The sequence below is a fragment of the Hypanus sabinus genome, chromosome 4 (genome assembly GCF_030144855.1).
Source record: "Hypanus sabinus isolate sHypSab1 chromosome 4, sHypSab1.hap1, whole genome shotgun sequence".
Classification (NCBI taxonomy): Eukaryota; Metazoa; Chordata; class Chondrichthyes; order Myliobatiformes; family Dasyatidae; genus Hypanus; species Hypanus sabinus.
Genome location: NC_082709.1, coordinates 38592361 through 38619831, shown reverse-complemented (window position 1 = coordinate 38619831; position 27471 = coordinate 38592361). Strand labels below are relative to the sequence as shown.

Here is a 27471-nt window from a genome sequence, read left to right as displayed (position 1 = left end):
ATTATGCACAAATATTGTGAAATTTATAGAGCAGTTAACAACTCCACTATTAGCATATTTGGATGGATTGCAATAAACTCACTGAATACAAAACTAACCTTTAGCTTCTTGTCATTATTCGCCATCTTCTTTTTTTACATAGTTTTGCTCTGCTTATATCTTTGTTGCTTTGAACAGATGTAATGAGTTCCTGTAGAATCCTTCGTCAATTTAGCAGCCCACCCCATTCAACATTTTCCTTTCTACCCAAGGTTTCCCAAAGTACGCTCAAATCTCTTGAGATTCCCGCCTGCGTCCGCTCATAGACTTTCTAAAATCATTTTTCTCAGCACTATCCCTAACATGATACTATTTTAATTCTCTACCTACGCGACAGCGTTCCTTCCTAGCCCTCATACCAGCTGGTATTATAAATAGTTCCCTCTCCCTTTGTACTGTAGATAATACAATTGAAACTGATGGTGTTCTGATTATTAGCGTCAATAAGGATAGAGTTCTTCTAAGGTAAGTAATATTACTGAATTTGGCACAATTTTGTTGTGAATGATAGTGTAAACTTAAGTTAATGGAGCAATGCCGAGGTTTGTTGGTTGGAATTACTCTCAGGAGATGATCAGATTAGTAAAACCGGAAACTGTCAAAGATTTTGGTAAAATTGAAAGTTGAAAGTGAAGTGCTTTAGAAGTAGTGAATTGGTACTGATGTTGCTAGATATGAAACTGAAATTGTCACTAAGATTGGTAAAGTTAGAATATTGTTGGCTTGTTTGAATAATACCAAGGTTAGTAGAATGCCACTCTGATATAAACAGAGGGATGGGTAGATATGCTGAAATAGCCTATCGCCAGGATTTATAGACGTCACTTAATTTGGTAGACTTAGCTTGACGGACTTGCAAGGCTTGATTGGGAAGCTGTAAATAAAATTAGTAGTTATACTATAAGATCGTCAATGAAAATACTATAGTCGAACTGGTGAGGTTGTCCCCGACGATGATCGACAGTCACTGAAGTCAGACGATTGTCACTGAGGACAAGGGGTAGAGCTGTCTTTGAGTCAGGCAGAGTAAGCCGTAGTTACATCCGTGAAAAACCGAGGCTGATAGTATTCGCTAAAGTCAGTAAAATGCTCGGGATTTGGCTGTAGATCCTCCAGCTTGCAGCAACGTTGGAGCCAAGGCGGTTGCGGAGACCCACGGCGTTGTCGTCGGTTAACTCACACCCCCTCCTGTCCGTTACCAACGAACGCCGTCTCCTTGACAACACAGCTGACAGACCATCAGCCCCTGCGCACCAAGCCGCTGCTTCCTCTTCCGGTTTCTGTCACTTCTCCACGACCACCGTCGAGCAGCCAGTGGAAGGTAAAGCGGTGTGGGGAGCTGTTGTCAGTCTCGGGCTTCCCTCCCCAGCCGTATTACCCCCCTTTACTCAACAAACGGCTCTTAGTCGACGTCTTCTCGTAGGCTGTGCTGCTTTCTGCCATTGCAAGTTCTTTTGCAGCCCGTATCTTGTCCCAAACTCCGCTGCTGTCACTTCAGGGTTGCGAAAAGAGTTCAGTTCCCACCAGAGCAATGGGCGAGCTCGCACCCTCAAGGGGAAAAAAAGCTTCTCTTAGCAGCAATAATCATAATTAAAATCTATCCGAAACGCTAATGTAATCTGTGACCCCACTGGTATCATTGGCTCTTCCAAAGAAATCTAGAAAGCTGCTCCATCCAATGATAATTACTGAGAGGAACTGTCAGCCAAGTTGATGAAACAGATATCCCGCGAATCTCTATGCGCAGAGATTCCTGACATATATACCTCTTTCCAGACACAAGAGATTGTGTAGATGCTGGAAATCTTAGGCAATACACAAAAATGTTGGAGGAACTTAGCAGGTCAGGACTCATCTCCGGAGGGAGATGGACAGTCGATGTTTCGGGCTGAGACCTTTCATTTCAGCTCGAAAGTTCGGTCGGCTGTTCATTTTCTTCCATAGATGTCGCCTGACCTGCGGAGCTCATTCAGCATTTTATGTGTGTTGCTACATTTCTTCCCACCTATGGTTTTAGTATGTCACCCGAAGTAGGACGATTTCCGCGTAGTGTATTAACAGTGGCGAGATGTTGGGAAAATTTAAGGAATCGGATTTTGCATTTTATAAGTGAGATAAATCGGAAAAGCCTTTACAGAATAAATATCCTCGAATCTTTCTACAAATTAAGCACATTGCTTAAAATATTGGTGACATCGCATAATCGCTGTGTTTTAATTTCGCCAGCAGGATAAGTTACACGGATGCTATGAAGGCTATTATTCTAGCTGCTGGCTACGGCACAAGACTCAATCGTGATCTGCAGAATGATAATAGTGGAGATTTCAAGCATCTCTATGGCATCCCTAAGCCCCTTTTACCAGTAGGAGATCAACCACTCATCAGTCATTGGATGACGGCGATAAATACGATCAAGTTCATCGACGCAGTTTATGTTATTGTATGTCTACATACTGATTTTATTTTCCTGAAAAAAAATTATCTTTTCAGACTAGAAGAGTTCAGCTAAAATAATGAGCTGACTACCTAATGCATAATTTCAACATTTGCAGATGACACAAAACTTGGAAATATAGTAAAAAAAAGCATGATATGGATGTCAAAACTTTTGATAATTGTTTATGGCAGAAACTGAGCACATTGTTACAAACAGAAAAGGCAATATAAATGAAATGTACAATACTGGAAAGTGTAGCAACATGAAGCCTGTGGGCATAGAAAGCCTTCAAAGGTGGTAAAATGTTGAAAGGACAACTATAATTAAGATGAATAGATTACAAAGTAAGGTTTATACAAAATAGGCCTCATCTTAATAAATTTCCATCTTGGACCAAACTTTAAAAAAATCAAGGAAGGTTGGAAAAATGACATTAATCTCCTTTGAGCAGAGAAAGCTAAAGAGAGTTTTGTGGAGAGTTTGAAGAACTAAAACAAAACGGTTATGAATAGCAGATTTGGGAGTTACAGATACAGGTTAATTGTAAAATAACTGGAGGTGACAACATATATATGCTCTGAATTATTGTAATTTCAGAAAGGGGTTGAATGCAAATTCAATAACTTCCCACAGAGAAGTGGTGGACAACTGAAACAGAAAAAAAGTAACAGTTCTGAAGTGGAAGAAAATAACTCCAAAAGTTTCTCTTTTTTGGTTTGCACAAATCATTTGTTGCAAAATTAAATGTATTTTCAATGTTTACATTTATAATCTGGGTCAATCAGAATTTTCTTTCTAATTGTGTAACCTATTGAATAAGTAAAAATATTATCCTTGCATCTTGTCACTGGTTGCCAATGATCTTTGCAGACTAATGATCTCTATTATGCAAAATTTGAAGATTGGGCAAAGGTGTTCCAACTAGTCACAGTCCTAAATGATGGAACAACAAGCAATGAGGTGGGTATTCACTGCTATATCCAGGATTTTCAATCAATGATTTGAAATTGATAACTTTCAAAAATACAGTACTGCATCACAATGGTAATTACAATTTGGATACAGATAAGCTTCAACTGATTGTTTCTTTTTAATTCCAATGTTAAAGTGAAAAATAATTGTTCAGTAAGTAACTATTTATGATAGGGATAAAATTACTTTATTCATGAATGGTAAATGCAGTTATTCATTTGTTTCTCTTTTTTACTATTAGTATTCAGGTAATGCTTAGAGAGAACATTAGAAGGTTGTAACAGATCTACAGGTATAGATTAGGTTATAATTAAGATTGATACACAGCTGATTTATTGATGTCTTTGATCTGTTTCTAAATGCTAGAACTTCCTGCCAGTATCTACAAACCCCATTTCTAGAAAAGTTGGGATATTTTCCAAAATGCAATAAAAACAAAAATCTGTGATGGTAATTCAGGTAAACCTTTATTTAACTGTCAAAAGTACAAAGAAAAGATTTTCAATAGTTTTACTGACCAACTTAATTGTATTTTGTAAACATATACAAATTTAGAATTTGATGGCTATAACACACTCAACAAAAGTTGGGACAGAGGCATGCTTACCATTGTGTTACATCACCTTTCCTTTTAATAACACTTTTTAATCATTTTGGAACTGAGGATACTAATTGTAGTAGATTTGCAATTGGAAATTTTGTCCATTCTTGCTTGATATAAGACTTCAGCTGTTCAACAGTCTGTGGTCTCCGTTGTCTGATTCTCCTCTTCATGATGCGCCATACATTTTCAATAGGAGATAGATCTGGACTGGCAGCAGGCCAGTCAAGCACACGCACTCTATGTGTACAAAGCCGTGCAGAATGTGGTCTAGCCTTGTCCTGCTGAAATAAGCATGGACGTCCTGGGAAGAGATGTCGCCTTGATGGCAACATATGTCTCTCTAAAATCCTAATATACACCTCAGAGTCAATGGTACCTTCACATACATGCAACTCACCCATGCCGTGGGCACTGATACACCCCCATACCATCACAGATGCTGGGTTTTGCACCTTTCGCTGATAACAATCAGGATGATCATTTTCATCTTTGGCACGGAGAACTCGACGCCTGTTTTTTTACAAAAACTAGCTGAAATGTGGACTCATCTGACCACAGCACACGGTTCCAGTCTTTCGGTCCATCTGAGATGAGCTCGGGCCCAGAGAACTTGCCGGTGTTTCTGTATAGAGTTGATGTATGGCTTCCTCCTTGCGTAATACAGTTTCAAGTTGCATTTCTGGATGCAGCGATGTACTGTGTTAAGTGACAATGGTTTTCCGAAGTACTCCTGAGCCCAGGTGGCTATGATTGTCACAGTAGCATGATGGTTTCTTAGGCAGTGCGGCCTGAGGGCTCGAAGATCACGTGCATTCAACAGTGGTTTCCGACCTTGCCCTTTATGCACTGAGATGTCTCTGAATTCTCTGAATCTTTTCACAATAATATGTACTGTAGATGTTGAAAGACCTAAATACTCTGCCATCTTGCATTGGGAAATGTTCCTTTTGAACTGACTAACAATTCTCTCACAAATTTTGGCACAAAGGGGTGAGCCACGATCCATCCTTGCTTGCAAAGACAGAGCCTTTGATGGACGCTACTTTTATACCCAGTCATGATTCTTCACCTGCTACCAATTAGCCTGCTTAATGTGCAGTCTTCCAAACCGGTGTTACTTGAATATTCTGTGCACTTTTCAATCTTATTTTAACTCTGTCCCAACTTTTGTTGAGTGTGTTGCAGCCATCAAATTCTAAATTTGTGTATATTTACAAAATACATTAAGTTGGTCAGTAAAACTATTGAAAATCTTTTCTTTGTACTTTTGTCAGTTAAATAAGGGTTCACGTGAATTAACATATCACAGATTTTTGTTCTTATTGCATTTTGGAAAATATCCCAACTTTTCTGGAAATGGGGTTTGTACATACATTCTAAGTTATAATTTAGCTCCTTGTGCATGCTCTGCCATTCAATAAGATCAGATTGCCTTTAAACTTCATTGCCACTTTTCTGCGCTAACCAATTCTACTTGATATCTAAGACTATATTAACTTCTGTCTTAAGCGTAAAATGATAAAAACTTAAGTGTACAGAAAGAAATTTTTCTGCCCCCCCCCCCCCGAAGATTTGTTACCCTCAAAATAGTTTCATCTCTTGTCCCATCATCCCTTATATATTGAGATAGGATCCTGTTTCTAGATACTCAAACCAGGGTAGTTACAAACTTATATTAACCATATTTATTGATTGGAGACTATAATTGTAATGAAACCTGACACAAGACTTGGGTTCATTCCATTATGTATATTGACCATCTGTAATTTTTAAATATAATGGGTATTTTACAAATCTTAATTATCCAAGGGACCTCTTTGCAAAGTGCCAAGGAAAGAAACATGTGTCCTCACATTTACAAGATTTTTGTTTTTAAATAGTGATTAAAATGTTGTATGATGTGTAAATTTTATAATTTACTATTTTTTGGAGTTTTCTTGCCTGCTTAAAATCAGCTTGTTCTCTTTTTAGAAACGTTTAGGTGCAATTGCTTGTCTTCAGCTTGTCATTACTCAGTTTAACATCGATGATCATATATTGGTTATTGGCGGGTAAGCAATAATAATGAGCACAATAAATGGCTATTAAAGGTTTTAAAATAAAATAATGATTTAAAATATGCAATATTTAACCTCAATTTTAATTAACCATATCAGCTTTTTACAAAGTATATTAATATTTAACATTAGTCTGTAGCTGCTATTATTCTATGGTATTTGCTTATAACAGTAGTACTGATAAACAACTCAAAGAACAAAATAAGTTAGTCATCAAAATGTAATTTGTTTTGTATTATTTCTTCACAGTTTAACCTTTAACATATCTGTGTGGTCTTTAAATAAGATTGTCTCTCATATTTCTGAACTGTAGAAAGCACAGAAAGAGTCGTCTCTACCTGTACAAATATTACTTAAAGACTGACATGATAAACTATCATAATTTATCTTCCCATTTCATTATGTCATTACCATTTATTTTCCTTTGCTAGTTCTATTTTCATCTGTAGTCTCTCGGGACCAGAAACCAATTTAGGCCATGAACCTGGTCCGAGTCACAACATAGGCTTCAAAATTTAACTTGAGCTTAAATTTATGCAAGGAGGGGAAGAGTAAAATCTTGCTATAGTTAAATTTGGAGATGACAAAAAGGTTTCAATCAATTCAACCCACTGCTTTTTAAATCAATTGTTCCAGCTTTCACTTTGACTACTTATATTTTTTTTATCAGGGATACATTATTCTATGAGGACTTCATTCTTTCGGATATCCTTGAAAAATTTGCTGACCTGCAGAATATTAACTGTGAAAGCAGTTTGGTGTTGTCATACCCATGCAAAGATGAAGGTCAATTCAAAAATTTATTACAAATTTTATTTCTTTCTTGAACCAATCTTTGAGAAAACTAACAATTTCTCTCCTCAGAAACCACAAAATTTGGCATCTTAGAAATAAATGAAAAGTTGCAAGTCACTGGATTTAAAGAAAAACCCAGCTCTACTGAAACAACATCTCGCAATGCAGTAAGATTTTTAATCTCTAACATGACATTTCTTGATCACATATTTTTCTTTAAAAAGCTTCTTTGGAAAATGTTACTTCAAAAGCATCACTTCCTGCTAATGATTTCTTGTGGAACCATATTTACATTCTAATCTTTGAATTCTTTAAGTTAAAATATTAGATTCAAAACTAATCTAGTTGAATATTCACAGTTCTTCATTCACATCAATTTTCTATCTTCCAGTGCCCATGTTTTTACATATATTCAAAAAATACAGTTCCATTGATTGCAAAATTTCTTCAAGAGAAACAAGTAAGTGTCAACATCAATAAGATTAAGTTCAATCTATTCTTTTTAAAAAGTATGTTTAAGTTATGTTGTAACTAGAGAAATGTTGGGCATTTATCAAATTGATGAATATTTGTACCACTTAATTATTAGTACAACATTTAATCATTTTAGTGCAAATCCCATTCTACATTATCTGTGTAGATTTAGTAACATATTAACAGTAACATATTTGAACAGTATTTATATTTTATTCACTTTAATTTAGAATATAGAACAGGGACTGCATCTTCATATAAATATGTCCACAACATGGTTCAAATATACAATCAGTGCTTTGAAGACCATTCATTACTATTATTTTGATGGGAAGACTCTATTGAAATTATTTGCTGGAATCAAATACGTTGACAGCTATACCTACTCAAAGGCCCCAAAGTTTCCAAGAACATATTTTCCTTTCATTCAATTTATCAATTTAGAATTCCGTGGGAAAATATAAGGACTATGTATTTCAGTAATTTTTACAAAACACTTCTTTTAAATTATTTATTTTCATTAGAATTCACCGCTGGAAGAGAGAGATGCGCCTGGAAAATTTTTGCTTTGGCTCTACACAAGGTAATAATGTTTATTTTTAAATTAATTTAAAATATTTATGCCATTTTGCTACTTCTGCTTTTTATATTGCAGGAAACCAGTGTTTGTCCATCACGTATGTGGCCGATTTGATGTTGGAAATCTTCCATCGTACATTGAATGTACTAAGTATTTCCAGAAGTCTTGTGGTGCAATCTGATTGTAAAGTTATTAGTCATTCCAATTAAGTTCTTTTTAAACTTGTGACTACTTCTTTTGTTATTGTTAATAGAGAATATGGTCTGGCACCAAACATTTAATGAAGCCTTCCAATTACATGTTCTGAATTATTGTTTAAACTAAATGTTATCATTGTAGTACTGAGCAACTACAAACCAGAAATACACTTTTGTAGATTTCTCACCTTAGTTAAACTTAAAGGAATGCATTTTTTCTCAGTTGAACAGTGATAGAATGTCAGAAGAATGATGAAACATTCTCAGCTTTTAAAAATTTTCCATAAAATTTCTTAAGTCTTTATATAATTTTTTACTCTTTTTGAATGGTGCAATGAAAATGTATTTGTAAATTATAAACCTTCAGGCAATTTTTTTGGAGAACATGAAGTGATAAAAGAACTTTTACTGCATTTGCAATCAAGTATAGAGCTCATGTCGGGAGAATTAATCTATTCCAGTCCTACAAAAGCCAGTGTCTTCCTCTGGGATGTACTTTCTATTATGCACATGATTATAAAAACTGAAATTATTACTCTAATTGTTGATGTTACTTTGGAACAGATTCCATACTGACATTAAAAATGAACTTAATAAAATGAAATTCAGATTATTTAGGTAGAGTTGACTGGAAGACTTATAGAACTGAGGCATATTGATAGAATTTCAAACAACCTTTTATATCAGACAAATAATAAGATTTATATTTATAATTTGCTGACAGTGAACTGTATATTGTTGAAAGTAACCATGCACGACTATCACCAGTATTTTGTTTTAATAAAATAATATGCATTTTATAACTACAAAGAGAGATTTGTATTTTGTAGGGATGCTTAATATATTCAGGACAACTTAAGAGGTGCCAATTTTCATGTAATTTTTTTGCAATCAGATAAATCGGTAGCACAACATTCATGCTGTCTGCTCTTTTATCCTTTAGTATCCATTTAAAATTGATGGGAAACAACGTGATGCAAATGATCTTGAAAATGTTAGTTTAATATTTTAAATTTCCAAAACTCTAGACCATAATTATTGGAATAGTTTGATTATTTTTATGAACATTAATTAGTTAGCAATTCCTACCTGCAGCTCTTTTACTAGTAAAGTGCTATTGACACTATATTTTTTTAAACTACTAGCTATAAAGCCACAATTACTGAAAATGCTTTTATTATATCTGAGTCAGAGCCTTTCTCAGATATTCTACCTTATTCAAAAATAACAGAAAATATTTCATAGTACAGTATTTCCATTTTCTTTTGATGGATTAAGAATTTGAAAGATAGAGGTTACAATATTGTGTCCTTATCTTAAGATTATCTTCTGAGCAGATTTATAGAATTACTACCATTAAATTTTAAATGCACTGGCTCATATTTTGAGGAAACTGCTAAGTGACATCACTTGCCACAGAACTCGGGGGGGGGGGGGGGGGGGAGAAAAACAGCGATCTCTGAGACAAGAATTCCTTGTATGTGATGCCCACTGCTAGCAGTTTTATTGAGCTTCAAGGCCAGGCAGATGGTGATATTGAGCTGGCTGAGTAATCAAATTCATTAGATCTCATGGACAGGAAATCAGAAAGAAAATTTCAGTTATATTTACACAGAAACATACACTCAATTAAAGCAGAAGATAAAGCAAATGTTTTATTTTAAATGTGTATATGAAACATCAGGAAATTAACACTACACAAAAGAAAATCTTTAGGATTCAATAGTTTGCGAAACTATTGAGGGTATCAAAAGTTTCTTTCAATACACAAAGTGTGGACAGCTGGAAAATAATGCTGGAGAGGTAGTACTGGGGGACAAGAAAATGGCAGACGAACTGAATAAGTATTTTGCTTTAGTCTTCACTATGGAAGAGACTAGCAATATGATGGAAGCTTCTAGTGTCGGGTCATGAAGTGTTTGAAGTTACCATTACTAGGGAGAGGGTTTTTGGGGTTTAGGTACGTCACCTAGACCAACTTGTGTACACCCTAGGGTTCTGAAAGAGGTGGTTAAAGAGATTCTGCCATAGTAATGATCCTTCAAGAATCACTAGATTCTGGAAATGTTCCAGAAGACTGGAAAATTGCAAATGTCACTCCACTCTTCAACAAGGGATAGAGGCGGAAGAAAGGAAACTATAGGCCAGTTAATGGTTGGGAAGACATTGGAGTCAGATATTAAGGTTGAGGTCTCGGTATTTGGAGACACATGATAAAATGGGCTTTAGTCTGCATGGTTTCCTCAAGGGAAAATCTTGCCCAACAAATCTGCTGGAATTCTTTGAAGAAATAACAAGCAGGATATACAAAGGAGAATTGGTTCATGTTGTGTACAATACTTGGATTTTCAGAAGGCCTTTGACAAGGTGCCTTTGAGGCTGCTTAACAAGGCACGAGCCCATGATATTACAGGAAAGATTCTAGCAGGAATAAAGCAGTGGCTGATTGGCAGGAAGCAAAGTGTGGTAATAAAGGGAGCCACTTCTGATTGGCGGCTGGTGACTAGTGTGTTCCACAGGGGTCTGTATTGGGACCGGCTCTTTTTGTTATAGGTCAATGATTTATATTATGGAATTAATAACATAGATAGAATACTATGGTGTTACAGGAAAGATACTGCCATGGATTGAGGAATGGCTGCCAGGCAAGAGGCAGCAAGTGGAATAAAAGGGGCCTTTTCTGGTTGGCTACCAGTGACTAGTGGTCTTCCTTAGGGGTCAGTATTGGGACCGCTACTTTTCAGTTTGTCAATGATTTGGATAATGGAATTGATGTCTTTGTGACAAAGTTTGCGGACAATACAAAGATAGGTGGAGGGGTAGGTAGTGTTGAGGAAGCAATGAGATTGCAGCAGGACTTTGACAAATTGGAAGAATGGGCAAAAAAGTGGGAGATGGAATACAGTGTTGGGAAATGAATGATAATACACGGGTACAGAGGGACTTTGGAGTCCTCATGCAAAACTCCATAAGTTTAATTTACAGGTTGAGTATGTGGTAAAGAAAGTAATTGCAATGTTGGCATTTATTTCAAGGAGAATAAAATATAAAAGGAGATAATGCTGAGCCTTTATAAGACACTAGTCAGGCTGCACTTGGAATATTGTCAACAGTTTTGACTGCCATATCTCAGAAAGGATGTGTTGTCATTGGAAAGTCCGGAGGAAGGTCATAAGGATGATTCTGGGAATGAAGGGGTTAACATGTGGTGTATTTGGCAGCTTTAGGCCTGTGCTCACTGGAATTTAGAAGAATGCGTGAGGATCACATTGCAACCTACCGAATGTTGAAAGGACTAGGTAGGCTGGATGTGAAGATTGTTTCCTTTGGTGGGGCTATCCAGAACTGCAGGGCACAGCCTCAAAATTGAGGGGTGACCTTTTAGAATGGAGGTAAGGAGGAATTTTTGGCCAGTGAGTAGTGAATCTATGGCAAGAAGGCAGGTGTATGGGTTTGAGTGGGATCTAGAATCTGCCATGATGTAATGTTGGAGCAAACTCAATGGGCTGAATGGCCTAATTCTGCTCCTATGTTTTATGGTTGCAAAGTTTGCAGACGATATGAAGATCAGTGGAGGGGCAGGTAGTTTTGATAAAGTAGGGAGGCTACAGGAGGACTTAGACAGATTAGGAGAATGGACAAAGTGGCCGATGGAATACAATATTGGGAAGTGTATCGTCATGCACTTTGGTAGAAGAAATGAAAGGATTGACTATTTTCTAAATGGAAGGAAAATGCAAAACACAAAGGGACTTGGGAGTCCTTGTGCAGCATTCCCTAAAGGTTAATTTGCAGGTAGAGTCAAAGGCAAATGCAATGTTTGTATTCATTTCAAGAGGACTAGAACATATTAATTCAGGGATATGAAGCACTGGCAAGGCCTTACTTGGGAGTATTGTGAGCGGGTTTGGGCCCCTCAACTTAGAAAGGATGTGCTGAAATAGAGAGGGTTCAAAGGAACTTCATAAAAATGATTCCAGGATTGAATTACCTGTCATATGAGGAGCATTTGATGGCTCTAAGCCTGTGTTCACTAGAATTCGGAAGAATGAGGGGTGACCTCATTGAAACCTATCAAATGGTGAAATGATGAATCTGTGCAGTTCTTTGCCACAGGTCGCTGTGGAGGCCAAGTCTTTATGTATATTTAAGGAAGAGATTATTAGATTCTTGATTGGTCAAGTATTATGGGATATGGGGAGAAGGCAGGAGACTGGGACTGAAGGGAAAATTGGATCAACCATGATGAAATGGTGGGGCAGATTTGACAGGCCAAATTGCCTAATTCTGCTATCTCTTATGGTCCAACCTGCAGTTAAAAATTGGTACAGGGTATATCACTAAAACTCGTTCAGACTTTATGTACCTTTACACAAGATTTCAGAAATGATACAGTGGCATGTTCATAAGAAGCTGAAGTTCATGTAAATTATTTATTTTGGCTCACTTCAATTAAAGTCGTAGAGTGGGGCCTGCAAAGGTATGCTGAAATACCCATAAATGATTTGGTATTTCTACACATCTGCATGAAACTTCCATTATCTTTAAGGAGAGGTAAACATGCAGGCCACACGGAACCAGGTACAAGGGGCACAGATCTACCTGAAATCTGCTTTACCAGAGAGATCTCAATGGGCAGCACAAGCCAAAAACCCTGTTTCTGTGCTCACAAGATAGAAATAAAATATGAGGTTGAAACAGCAGACTACAAACAGTGGGTAACAGATGAATCAGGACCAAGTTGTGCAGATGAAACAGAATAAATACTAATGTTTGTCTGTTCCACAATGTTATGGTGGCAAACACCAATATATTGTGATTACTTCTCCAATATCTAAAACAGTTCATGCACGATTGGTTTTGTAAATTAGTACTTGTATTAATATTGTGAAGTAATACAGCTAATAGTTGTAAAATAAACTCAGCAATATAATACCATTTTGCACACTAGTTAGCAGTAAATGCTGGAAATCTTACATTAAATTCCCAGCACAAATTGTGTGTCAGAAAATATTTTTAGTCCCCATGTTTTTTCTTGTATCTGTTAAACAGTGGAAAAATGAAACTGTGTCACACAACTAACTGACGTTAATGTTAAAAGATAACATTAGAGATACCAAAATATATATGCAAGTTCTATTAGAAATTCACTGGGATATCCATGTCATTAATCTATTAAAATACTGAGGTACCTTGACCATATTTAAAAACAAAGTGCCAGATTTAGCATTTATTCAGATTAAATATATAGGCAGACACATTGCATTAATTGCTGAAATTGAAGACAAACCGCTTCCCTTAGCCTCAAGGAGTTTCCTTAGCACATTTAATTACTTTTTGTCTGAATCAGTTTGAGGTAGGGTGTAGCTAATATTTTCTGGTTGCTTGACTGGAGAAAGGAAAAATAATGAAAGATAAAAATACTCTTAACTTTTTTTTAAACAATCAAGTATACCAGAATATCTCAATACCAGGTTAAATTATTCACTTAACTGTATAATTATATATTATAGAAGTCTCAAACAAAAACAACTAGTCCTCCAATTTTTGCTGTGTTTTCAGTTAATGGAGCAAAACCTTTAAATATTTACTGTTAAACAGCAAAGACAACTAATCCCCCATGTTTTGCAATAATCTGCTACATTTGTCAGAGGCCTTTTCCTTATGATTTTCCATCTTTGAGATTCTAGATCCAAATTGCATTGCTCTCTTTGGCAGAGTAGCAGATGCTGAGAGGCCCAGTTCTCTTGCAGCCATTCGTAGTAGCAGCTTTTCGCCAATCCCATGAGGTAGAGTCAAATCTGCTTTATCCCACACAGGAAGGGAGTTTAGAAAAGAAACGACCCCTTCATCCAAAAATGGAAACCTGAAGTGATACAAATACAATAATTATTTATAGTACTTTTATTCCAACGGCAAATAGAATTTCCTGGTAATTTTGTAACTTGTACGTTTTTTTTCTCCTTGCTTACTTGGACTAGTGTTAATTTGGACAAATCATTAGCCCCAAAGGCTTATCGTTATTCAATGGCCAATGCCGGTTGAATTCCTGACTGTGACAGTTCCATCCAGCTTTCTTAATACTGTTGAATTCAGCAGTCTGATCTTATGCCTATCCACTCATATCAATGCTTCTTATTATGCTATCGTATTGTTTACTTCATTATGTAAGGTTAATTTGTATTCATTTAATACAAGCACGAAAGCTGTGAAAAATCTGAGATCCAGATTGATACCGAGAATAGAGGTTGCCATTCACTGACATAACTAGGCCCAATGGAACCCTGCGGAACAGCACCCATCTCTGACAGCAGCACGTCCCTTCTGAAAGACCTGAACTGCGTATTTTGAAGAGGAATGGAATGTCACCTTCTATCCTGACAAGCTCCAATGCACCCGAGCCGACAATCACCAGTTTGGACGTGAGATCGATTTTCCACGAAGGAATCTGCAGAAGGCACCTGGTCTGGATGATGTCTTTGGCCTTGTCCTTAGATCCTGTGTTGAATAGCTGCTTACGGATATCTTTAACTTCTCCCTGCTTCACTCTGAGGTTCCCATCTTTTTTTAACAAGACCCTTAACATCTCAGCATCAAAGTAAAACAAGGTAATCTTGTCTTAGTGACTACGTTTTGGTGATTCTGGCATCCACCACCAAGAACTGCTTCGAGAGGCTGGTCATAGCACACATTTACTCCAACCTCCCAGGCAACCTTGAGCCATTGCAATGCATTTACTGCAGAAACAGGTCTATGGCAAATGTCATCTTCCCAGCTCTACACTCAACTCTGGAGCATCTGGACACTAAAGACTCTTGTTTATTAAATACAGTTTCACCTTCAGCGCTGATCGTAAGCACTTATCTCCAAACTTCTAGACTGCAACTCAACACCTCCATTTGCAACTGGGTTCTTGGCTTTCTGACCAACAGGCTGCAATCAGTAATAATAGGCAGCAACACTTCTGCCGTGATTACCTTCAACACTGGTGCTCTACAAGGTTGCATCCTCAGTCCCCTATTCTATTCCCTGTACACTCACTCATGACTGCGTGGCCAGATACTGCTCCAACTCCATCTACAAGTTTACAGATGATATCACCAACGTGGGCCGTATCTCAAATAACAAGGTAAAGTTCAGGAAGGAAATGGAGCTTTGGGACATGGTATCATGACAATGACCTTTCCTGCTACGTCAGCAAAGTAAAAGCGCTGGTCATGAACTTCTTCAGGGGTGGGAAGGTGGGCAGTGCACAATCTCCTGTCTACATCAATGATGCTGTGGTCAAGAGGGTTCAGAGCTTTAAGTTCCTAGGACAGAACATTACCATTAGCCTGCCCTGGTGCTATGTAGATGATGTTGACCAAGAAAGCTTTCCGGTGTTTCTACTGGAAATTTAGCACGTCCCCTTTGACCCTCACCAATATTTATCGGTGCATCACAGAAAGCATCTTATTCAGATGCATCAAGGCATGGTATGGCGACTGCTCTGCTCATGACTGCAAGAAGCTGCTGAGTTGTGGACATAGCTCATCACATCCCAGAAACCAGACTACCCTCCACAGACTCTGCCTACACATCTTGTTGCCTCAGCAAAGCAATCAGCAACCCTAGACACTCGTCCATTGGGCAGAAGATAAAGCCTGAATGTACATTACCATTAGACTTCAATCCCACTATTATAAGACTTTTGAATGGCTCCCTAGTAATAAGATGAACTCTTGACCTCACAATTTACCTCGTTATGACCTTGCATTTTATTGTCGAACCACACTGCACTTTCTCTGTAGATGTTACACTTTATTCTGCATTCTATTGTCATTTTACCTTGTACTACCTTGATGCACTGAGTAAGGAATTGCTCTGCATTACCAGTACGCAAGACAAGTTTTCACTCTTCCTTAGTACATGAGATAATAATAAACCAATCCCAATGTAACCTTCCAGGTTCAATATTGAATTCTCCATCTTCGTAATTAATTTAAGATTTCCAGCACTTGCAGTTTTTTTTAATTTTCAGGCAACCTACTTATTCTATCCTTCATCAGAACTCGTTATGTCTTCTGTAATGTATGTAAGATACTAGCTCAGTTTTTCTTTCTCCTACAGCAAAGTTACTTTCATGCATGTCCCACACCCCTGCAAGACATTAAAGTTACTTTGTTTGTATTATCACTCTCCATCTGTCCCCTTTAACCCCTTGACCACAGGACAGCACAAAAACCTTGTCTTGATTCACAGATACTCACTTGCTCTTGTGCATTCTCTCCTCACCTTATCTGAAGCTCAAAACTAAATCATTTTCTTTTTCCCAGTCTTATGAATCAACCTGAACAGTATCACATATTTTGCAAGCGGAACAAGTGCTTCACCTGTCCCTACACCTCCTCTCTCACTACCATTCAGGGCCCAAACAGTCCTTCCAGGTGAGGCAACTCTTCACCTGTGAGTCTGTTGGGGTTATATACTGTGTGTGGTGCTCCCAGTGTGGCCTCTCTTATATTGGTGAGGCATGAGGTAGATTGGGAGGCTACTTCTCTTCCCTCCTCCCACTGTTCAAATCTACTCAGCTTTTTTTTCTCCAGTCCTGCCGAAGGACTTCGGCCCAAAACATCGACTGTACTTTTTTCCATAGATGCTGTCTGACCTGCTGAGTTCCTCCAGCAGTTTGTGTGTGTTGTTCACGTTTCTTATCTTATTTGATCTACTGGGTGGATCCAGCACGTTAATTACTGTATATTTTAATATCTAAGCACTTCCAAGAAGCTGACAAAAAAAATCTCACCTTGCTTCTTTCCCGTGGTCACCAATGACTCTGTCATCTCTTCCAAGATTACGTGAGGAGATGCGATCAAGTTCCATCTCCAGTTCTTTGACCAGGCCTTCAAATCCAGATGTTTTGTAGCGGATGCGGTGACGAGAATAACCTGCAAGTTGTTCATCAGCACCAATCCCAGTCAACACCACCTAGAAGCAAACAATTTATACAGCTTTTCATTCCCAAGCCTGCTAACATTAGTTAAGTGAAAATGCACTCTACTACCCAATGTTATAAGAAAACAATAATAATCTGCTATCTCATTGTTTGGTAATCCTAAAGGTTTAGCACCTAACTGACACGGGGTGCAGGTTTCCATTCCCCCATTAATATGTCAAGTTTGTTGGAAGTTTAGGATACTACTGTGTAACATTTTAAAGAAGATGAATTAACAAGAGTGTTGAAGTATTAATTGGAATAAAATTCCAAAAACCTGCCAGACCACCATCAAAGTTCCCAGTGTACCTAATTATTGGAGTTTTTACTATACCTTGTGGACAATTTCTCATTTAACCATACTACATACACTTGGGACAAAAATACCAATTTTGGTTAATACAGCTTAAGTTAACAAAATATTACATTTCAAACAGAAGTTAATTCTAACATAACTGGGTTAACATTAACATTAATGTTTACAGCATTTTCTGTTTTTATTTCATATTCTTATCATCTACAATAATTTGTGGTCTGTGTTATGGGCAAAGATCAATGTGACTCAGTACTTGGAGGCATTTGGAAAATAAATAGAAAGCAGAAGTTGGTTAAAAATTTATGAGATGGAAAGTAAAAGTATTTCAAAACAAGCAGCATTTGCTGTAAGGATATATGGGTATACAATTAGAGATGGAAGCAAAAATAATCACAATAAGGATAACTGTAACTGAAGAGAAAAGATCACTGACTAATGAATTCAGGGATAAGAAATCAGAAGAGATTAGGTCAGCAGCAACATTGGACTTAGCAGATCAACTCATCCTTACAGGATGTAAAGTTTTTAAAGTTTAAAGGTCCAGGGGTAACCTTACACCAGGAAATGTAGTTTTTGACTAACAATGGGAAATTTGTGTTCTAAGCGCAGAAGTACTCAACAAATTAATTCCAATTCTATTTCCACATCAGGCCACATTTGAGGTTAGAATTATTTTAAAGTGAGGATAATTGAATGTGCTTTTCAGGGAAGTTACAACACCCAGGTCAAGCCTTGTTCTCATTGCCATCTTCAGGAAGGAGATAGAGAAGCACGAGGACATAATTCAAGAACAGCTTCCTCCCTTCTGCCATCCAATTTCTGAATGGACATTGAAACCATGAACACTACTTCAATACTTATTTATTTATATTATCTGCACTACTTATTTAACTATTTTATACACACACACACACACTCATATATATGTATATATGCAGTAATATTAATCCTGACTCTGACATTCTATTTAAATGAAGAGTTAAGTCATAAGGTAAACGATGACTTCATTAAAATATGCATCTGATCAATGTTTATACTCCAAATGGTGTGTGCAAAAATAAAATTTTAAGAAGAATTTAGCTCCTCACCTTAGCAGTGCTGACGTATTGCTGGATTTCTTCATTGCTGGTGTTAATACCAATACCTCTTGCTGCAAACCACACTGCACAGCCAATGCTGTCATCCAAAACAGTGTCCAGGGGTTTTACCAAATGGCTAATCCGGTGTTGTCTCATTTCTTTCAGCTCTTCTAATGTGACATTGATTTCTATAAAATTCCAATGTCTGGAAGGGTTTACAATTTGTAATTCTTTTAAACCAGCCTGGCCAGTGATACGATCAGGCACATTAAAAGCAGTCTTCTCCTTAACACCAACACTGTCATTTTTTGAAGTCTCTGTTCCTGATGCATCAGCAGTATTGTTCTGTCGCTGCTTTTTCTTTGAGATTTTTTGCATTTTCTTTTCTCGCTGCTCAAAGGCTACGTTCAGTAAGTCAATAGGTTCATCTGCAGGAACATGTCGGTCAGCCAAGGCAGAGAGGACCATAGAATCAACACCTCCAGAAAAAAGAATTGCTACTTTAGCTTTATCAGAATTCATTTTATGCACTGCACAATCAGATGGATTTAGGTTCCTTGGTAAAAAAAGCACTCGTCGTCTAACAGATTCATTCAAAATATCAATAAATTGATGAACAATTTTTTTCTTGTGTTCATCTGAAAGATACATGTCAACATTTGTCAAATTTGTTGCAGAATAATTGTTTTCTGTACATGGATCTGGAATACTGCAATTCATAGCAATGATGGGGGCTCTGAGGAAAATCCTTGATTCATTCAAAAGCACAGAAACAAAATTAGGAAGTTCTTCCGTGAACTGAGCTTGTAAGTGAGAAGCCATTTCACGTTCAGTTGAGATATGTTTCCATGGGTACCACGTTATTGCCAGAGAGCTGGGATGGAGCTGTTTTTGTAGGTCAATTTTATAAAGTCCACGTGCTGGTACTTCATACCAAGGGACACTTAGACAGTTTGGGAGAGAAGCACTCACCGATACAAGAGCAAGGTAGGGATTTTTAAACTGCCATAATAAACTACGGCGACCAAAATAGTCTCGACCAAACCACAAACAATGAGTGGACGGTTGGTAATAGATAAAAGCCCAAGGTCCTCGAATAGATGAAAAGACAGATAGAATGTCTTCTTCACTGTTACATGTAGATAAATGCTGAAGAATAATCTGAGTGTCATTGTCTTCAGGTTTCATTTCAATACCCCCAAACACCTCCCCATTCCAAAGCAGGAGATTTCCTTGAGCATCCTGCATGGGCTGTGGATTTAGGCTTCCTCTCATGTGCAGCACATGACCAGAAAAGCAACAACTATAGCCCAGATCAGGCACCACTTTGGATAACTGTTGACTACAGTTAGGACCTCTTCGTCGAAGGCATTCAAGCATCTCCTCTCCCAAATTATCAGGAACATTTTGGGGGGACAAAACTAACATACAGCAAATTCCACACATTTCATGCCATTTATTTATCCATCCATGTCAATCAATAGCACTTATGTTGATTGCTTCTTCACTTCCTCAGTATTTTCCAATTCCTGGTATTCCTTTCTCATCTCATCAAGGGAACCTATAAATTACACACCAATAATTAGATTCTTTGGAGAGTCCTTTGAACCTTCTCTGACAAAGCAAAACACAGCAGCCATCACTTTCAGAGCAAATTTAATACAAAGCAAAGTAGTACCAAATTGATTTGAACCTCCTCGTGCTTTAAGAATGCCCAATTTTAAAGAAATCTTTTGAAGATAGACACTGCCATCTTATTAACTTTATGATTAACAGGCAGAACATGCATTATTTTCTTCTCATAAGTAAAAGACTTAGAAATGAATAATGGATAGAATAATAAATATATTTAGTAACCAATCATAAGAAGAATACTATTAATATGCTCATAATTGTTAATTAATTAATTGGGAGAAAATAACTCTGTTGCCAAATATTTTAGTAGTGTTTGTTCCACAGATTGGGATATTTAATCACATTCAAGCTTTTAATATCCAATAAATTCTAAAAGTTTAACTATACAGTTAATTTTCTGTTAAAATATCCAATTTAACTCATATTTCACATTTCAGGACTATGTGACACCAGAAGTACCATTGAGTAACAAGGTGGTGAATTTTACAAGCACTGTCAAAGGCTATTGGTTTCTGTCAGATGGAAGTAGGATATCATTACACTCATGATTACCTCATTTCACTCATGTAGATAAAATACTACTCATGAAGGTGACCAATATGAATGCAAGTTAATAGACAAAGCAAAGGGAACATGTTTTGAAAATGAGTAAGGAAATAAGGAATAGAAGGATTAAATGTCTAATACAGAAATATTACAATAGAGCTTCTTATGAATACAGAAAACAAAAATCATTGTATCTGATAACTTACACAACAGATTCACCAACACCATTTTACAAAATATTATTTTAAAATAATCACTTACATTTACTTTCACTTAGAGTCTGTGTGTGATCTGCTGCAAAAAATATATAGCTATTCGGTTGCTGCTTATAAACTTTCTGAAATAGAATGGTTAACAATTATTGTAAAAAGGAGAAACAATTAATGTATTTAAAAAAGCAAATTATTTGGCTCTATGAACGCATTTGGTTCATTCAGGGTTTTTAAAATAAATTTTATTCCCTTGATTTTCGCCAAATCATATTTTGAACTACTTTCTAACTTTAAATAAAATAAAGGAAATTTGGTTTATTGTGAAATTCTTCTACACTATTGCTGAAGGAAATTCCATTAGCTGCATACACAGTGCTAATACATTTACCATTACAAATGGATATTCAATAAACGGAGTGTTTTTCAATATTCAATTTATTAGATTAGAATATAACCCTGCAGGCAACAAAACTCTGGGCTGATAAGTGGCAAGAAACTGTTGAACAACACAAGTATCATGCAATAATCATCTCTAATAAGCCAATTTAATCATGTACTTGCATTCAAAGCATCAGATTAAGAAATTCTCAGAAGCCATCACTGAACACAATGCAAACTGTGATAACAAGACTAGGTCCTATACTGGGAAAGTAACCAATTTCCTGACTCCGAGTTTGTTCCACGATCCAGAAAGATCACGTAGGCAGACACTATTCAGCACTAACTCACGTGACAAGCACATCATATATCACCCTAAGACTTTAGCTTATAGTGGGCAAGGTGTTGATTCTGGTGATGAGAAATTTGGAAAATGTAAAGAGCAAGGACAAAGCTATAGCACAAGGTACAAAAAAAGGTAATATTAACTAGAGCTTGTCAGTGTAGGACAGTACACTGCATGTGTTTATATTCACTTAAGAGTCACAGTAAAGAAAAAAGGCAAAAAGAAAATAGTATCTGCAGCTGAATGCACATCATATATATAAATCCACAGGTAGATTAACAACACAGAAATAAATGTGTATGATTTTATCATAAGCATTCCAAAGATGTGCCTGTAAAGCGATCATGGTTGGGAACTGAAGTTTACAGGATGCTTGGCCTCTAGAAGAAATAGGCCAAGATGACAAAAGGTAAGGTGGCCCTTACAGTAAAAAGTAGTTAAAAGCTTAGTATTGAAAATTTGTGAAATAGAATCAATTTAGATGGGTATAAGAAACAGCAAAAGCTAGGGAAGCAGAACTGAAAGTTGTACAAAAGCAGCTACAACAGAGTGGCAGGGTATAATCTCTATCAGGAGAACAGCTTCTTCTCCTCTGCCATATAATTCCTAAACCCAGGAACACTATCTCACTTTTTAAAAATATATATATATTATTTCTACATTGTACTAGCTTCAATAATTATTTAATATATATATTTAGTACAACTTTAGTTTTTCTTTCTATATTATCATGTATTGCATTGAACTGCTGCTGCTAAGTTAACATATTTCATGTCACATGCCAGTGATAATAAACCTGATTCTGATGTGAATAGCAACAGAAAATTCTATGACAACATTAATGCCATTTTAAGAGTCACCAGTTGCAGGAAAGTGTCTTGGTTATACGCCACTTACCCGATTTTCCTTCAGATTGGAGAGTTCATCAATGAGAACAATTTGTTCTTTTATCTATAAAAACAAGGTGATATTGCACATTGGAAAAGCATTTGGAAAAAAAATACACAGGCATGTTGCAGTTTAGCTTTGCAGTTCTCTTTGGAATCCAGCTAGTTCTTATAATAACACATGTTTTATTTGCAGGCTGAATTGATTCAAACAAGAACTAGAGAGCCACTTTAAAAATTTCCTTAGAAATTGACAGGCAGGACAAATCTGCTGTCTTGGAAGAAAAGCCTGTTTGCCTATAACCTCCCTGTAGTTATCAGACCATTACATCAGAATAGGTCTATTCGACCCTTCAAATCTGCTCTGCCATTCCATCATTACTGATTTATTTCCTCCAAACCCATTCTCCTGCTTTCTCCCAATAAGCTTTAACATCTTTACAAATCCACCATTGTCTCTTAAAACACAGACTGCGAGTTTTATCATAGGTAGCCATTGAAAATTAAGCAGCAGTTACAGTGGATTCTGGTTAATTGGGCCATTGATTAATTGGGGCAGCTGCTTATTTGGGACAACTTTTAAAGAACTAAACTAATCGAGAAAATAGCTGGGATTCCCTATGTTTATTTGGACATTATGACATTTAATTGGGGCAGAAGAATGCTGAAGTTTCTAGCTAGCATCAGGCATGTGCACTTATGTGGCTGTTAAGACGCTACACTGTACTAAGAGTGAAGAGTTTTTAAATAGCATCAGTAGCATGTGCTTGTGTGCAAAAAAACAGCAATTTTTGTCACTGATAGTTGATAAGAAATAAGCAGTAAGACAACTCAGGACAACTTTGCTAATGCAGTTTCAAGCATTCAGGCTTTGAGATACCAGAAATGGGCAGGAGTGAAAATGAGATGTCACTACTTCAACAAGTTAGAAACTGTGAAGAATTTGAAAATATCAATAATCACCTATAATGTTACAATGAAAATAAAAGTTTGATGGATGCAGTTATTGAAAATAGTAGAAGACAGTCCATTATCTATCTGCACTGATTTTGTTACTGTAGTCAATCAAAAGAACATAGCAGTGTATTCCTCTGTCAAATACTAACAGGAACTAATATATACTTATATTGTTTATTTTATGGTACTGTAGTACTATTGATAGTGTTCTAATATGTTCTGTGTTTCATTTAAATACATAATCTGTTACTCAGTTAAATGATAGCTTGTCTTTTTTATACCTGTTTAACTATTTCCAAGAAACTTCGGCTAATTGGGACAACCACTTAATTGGAGCAAAATGAATTGTTCCTGATCTGTTCCAGTTAACCGTAATTCAAGTACTTCTATTGATATTTCCGTAAGGAACAATGTAACATACAGCCTTTAGTATTTTTAGCTTGTAGTAACAAAATGCACATCTTGATATTTGAAAATCCTTTAGGAAAATAACCTTGTTACTGCAAGCCACAATGCTTTAGCCCTTAACCCTGTTTTTCCCCCATTGATACAAATGTCTTTATCGCACTATTATTGTGTTATAGCAGAACTACCCTGTATTGACCTGAATGTCACAGCAGTATTTACACTCTCTTTTACCCCATTGGCATAAGTCTATAACAACCCTGAGTGTATTTTTCACAGGTAACTTGGTCCTACAAATCATCTCCAACATGTTTGGTATAGTCCTGCAGATTGCAGGGCCTTCTAGACATAAACTGGATATATCTGACATGCAGAAGCACCCACAAAATAGTCAAAACATTAAAATTAATCATATTACTCATAATTAAATGTCAGAAATGAAATAATAGACAAATTACAATTAAATATGAGAGGATTATTTAATTTTTCAACTGAATTATCAGAATAGTAAGCTCCATGAAATGTTGCTCTCTTCCTCAGCTCCACTCATCTCCGTTGAAATGATGGAGTTCCTGTACTTTACACCTGCAATGCTTGTACAGGCAGATTTTCCAGGAAAACTTCAGAAAAGTGTTCTATAACTGGGCTCCTTGAGGAGTCCACCAAGAAAACCAAACCATTCTTTTAAAATGAAAGCTAATACAATTATTCATTACTATAAAACACTAATACTTCCCTTAATCAGAAATGCAAAAAATAAATTTCTAGAAGCTACTTATTGATGGAATTCTCTTTTCTTTCTTTTTAAATCTTTTTATTAATTTTTAAACAAACATAAATGAAACACGAATACAGAGTACATAATTAATAGTTTAAAGTATAAATACAAATAGATAATAGTCCATATATAATAACCCCCCCAAACTCATAGTAATTACGAAAAATGGAGTAAATGAGAAAAAAACCTAACCAACATGGGCCATTGCATTATGTCAAATATACACAGCAGCATCAATAACTCCGTACCTCCATCCAAATAATTAAGGATAATAAAAGTAAGGTTTAGGAAAAGTCAGTTTAGCTCATATGAAAATATTGAATAAATGGTCTCCAAGTTTCTTCAAATTTAATTGAAGGGTCAAAGACAACACTTCTAATTTTTTCAAAACTAAAACAAGAAATAGTTTGAGAAAACCACTGAAATATAGTTGGAGGATTGATTTCTTTCCAATTCAATAGGATAGATCTTCTAGCCATTAATGTAACAAATGCAATCATCGGTCGAGCTGAGGGGGATAAACAACTATTATCCACCACTGGCAAACCGAAAATTGCAGTAATAGGATGCGGTTGCAAATTGATATTCAGAACTGTTGAAAGAGCACTGAAAATATCTTTCCAATAATTTTGCAAGCAAGGGCAAGACCAAAACATGTGGGTCAATGAAACAACTTCAGAATGACATCTGTTGGACACAGGTTGGATTAACATAAGAATAAAATCCAGCAAGTTGGAATTCTCATTAACAGAAAATTGTCCCACAAGCATATGGCTAGGAAAAATACAAATGCCCATTTGAACAACACTGAGGGTTCAAACTTAAGAAACACTTTCAATTTAGACTTTTTAAATCTGTTTTCCAATCCTTTCTTCATTTTCTCTTCCAGTTCCAAATCTTCTGCAACTATTTCTTCACCCTGATGCATTCCCAAACTCCCCTCCCCCATTACTAAACATCCTTAGAGCTATTCCAGGCCCCAATTTCAAAATTCACTTTCTAAAAGTGTTCTCTCTCCAGCCATAGAAACCTCAATAACCAGTTATTCATTTCTCTTAATTTTACATTATATCATTCAATTTCAAATCCCGTTTGCTAATTCTAACAAACTTTAGGTTCCACACCTCCAGTCTCAGGAGCAGTTACTATCCCATAAGCATCAAACTCTGAACAGGCATTGGTAAATTCATTCAACGCTACTTTGATCTGATTCTATGACCTACAGATACACTTTCAAGGACTCTTTACAATTCACTATTGTTCTCAACATTATTTTTATTTACACATTTTGTCTTCTTTTGCACTTGAGCTGTTTGTCAGTCTGTCTATGTACAGTTTTCGTTAAATTGTATTGTATTTGTTTTCCTCCCATAAATGTCTGAAAGAAAGTGAATCTCTGGGTTGTATATGTAAGTTAAGAACAAATTCACTTTGAATTTTGAGACTGAAGATGCTGGATTCTAGAGCAATAAAACATGGACAAAAGCTGTTCTTTAACCTGTCTCTCTTTCCATAAACGAGGAAATCTGCAGATGCTGGAAATTCAAACAACACACACAAAATGCTGATGCAACACAGCAGGCCAGGCAGCATCTATAGGAAGAAGCACTGTCAATGTTTCAGGCCGAGACCCTTCGTCAGGACTAACTGAAAGGAAAGAAGCACAGTCAGTTAGTCCTGACGAAGGGTCTCAGCTCGAAACGTCGACAGTACTTCTTCCTATAGATGCTGCCTGCCCTGCTGTGTTCCACCAGCATTTTGTGTGTGTTGTTCTCTTTCCATAAATGCTGCCTGACCTGCTGTGTGTCCCAGAATTTGCTGTTTTTATCTCAGATTTGTAGTACAGGTATTTTGATGTTCAGATTTGCAACAGAGACAGAAGATGCTGTAATCTGGACCAATGAACAGTCTGCTGAAGCAACTCAGCGCAGCGTCTGTGGAGGGAAAGTGGTAGACAATCCTGATGCACAATATCAACCTGAAATGTTGACAATCCCTTTCCCCCTTACAGGAAAGTGTTTAAATTTACAGCCTAAAATGGTTTTGCAAAAACTAATATTTTTCATATATTTAATGTGTTGTAAAATCAAATCTATGAAGTATCAAATCATATCCTAATTTTTGATGGCCTAATGTTTACTTTCAAGGTACACGTATATTCGTTTTATGATGTACTACCTACTTCTGGCAAAAATAAACGAACATCATCTTCACAGCCCTACACCCAGTGCTACGGACTCTTTGATAGGCACGTGGATGAAAGAAAAATAGAGGGTATGGGACATGTAGATTGGTCGTGAGGTAGCTTAAAGGACCGGCACAACATCTTGGGCAGAGGGGCCCGTACTGTGATCTAATGTTCTTCGTAGATGCTGCTCGACCCGCATAATCCCTCCAGCAGATTGTTCGTTGAAAGCAGTTTGCAACCCTGCACTACAACGGACTTCTCAGGGGTTAGGTGCTCCGACCCAGCCCTTAATTTTGGTGACCAGGATATACGGGTGGAAACCATACCTGCTTATTTAACTGATCCTTCCGAGAAGACTCCATGGCCTCCTACTCCCACTCCCATGTGAGACTCCCGGAAGTATTTGACGCCACGGAGACCAAAGGGGGATCTACACAGCGCTCTCGGCGATCAGCAGGACTGGAGGAGGCATTACCTCGGAATGCACAGCTCTCGCTGCACTGGCTGAAGCAGAACTGGATTTGGGGCCAGCAGAAAATCTCTACCACAAGCAACGCAAATTAGAAATTAATGTTATTGTGGAAATGGAAACTAAAATGTGTTGTGTGTCCACAG

General features: G+C 36.8%; 3 protein-coding genes across 4 annotated transcripts in view; 1 reads left to right on the top strand and 2 right to left on the bottom strand.

The window, feature by feature from the left end:
* The window catches only part of ankar (ankyrin and armadillo repeat containing), an 82901-nt gene extending 81664 nt beyond the window's left edge, over positions 1-1237 (bottom strand). Inside the window, exon 1 of the mRNA XM_059969049.1 lies at positions 99-1237. Within this exon, the coding sequence (XP_059825032.1) occupies positions 99-125 (27 nt within the window). The 5' untranslated portion in view covers positions 126-1237. The remainder of the gene's footprint in view (positions 1-98) is intronic.
* A 59-nt stretch (positions 1238-1296) lies between these two features.
* Positions 1297-9605, top strand: zgc:136439 (uncharacterized protein LOC678627 homolog). 2 transcript variants are annotated; one of them, XM_059966861.1, is made up of 9 exons: positions 1297-1360; positions 2266-2479; positions 3347-3436; positions 6024-6103; positions 6780-6895; positions 6974-7071; positions 7296-7364; positions 7903-7961; positions 8034-9605. In XM_059966861.1, the coding sequence occupies exons 2-9, from the start codon at positions 2288-2290 to the stop codon at positions 8137-8139; spliced, it is 810 nt and encodes a 269-aa protein (XP_059822844.1). In that variant the 5' UTR covers positions 1297-1360; positions 2266-2287; the 3' UTR covers positions 8140-9605. The 2 variants fall into 2 exon arrangements, with proteins under 2 accessions (XP_059822844.1, XP_059822845.1); XM_059966862.1 differs by having other exon boundaries at positions 1300-1360; positions 2269-2479.
* A 3752-nt stretch (positions 9606-13357) lies between these two features.
* asnsd1 (asparagine synthetase domain containing 1) lies at positions 13358-27270 on the bottom strand. Its single transcript, XM_059966860.1, has 6 exons — positions 27183-27270; positions 22539-22592; positions 20967-21042; positions 18534-20085; positions 16941-17122; positions 13358-14021 (listed from the first exon to the last, which is right to left on the bottom strand). The coding sequence occupies exons 4-6, from the start codon at positions 19968-19970 to the stop codon at positions 13766-13768; spliced, it is 1875 nt and encodes a 624-aa protein (XP_059822843.1). The 5' UTR covers positions 19971-20085; positions 20967-21042; positions 22539-22592; positions 27183-27270; the 3' UTR covers positions 13358-13765.
* Positions 27271-27471: the final 201 nt, after the last annotated feature.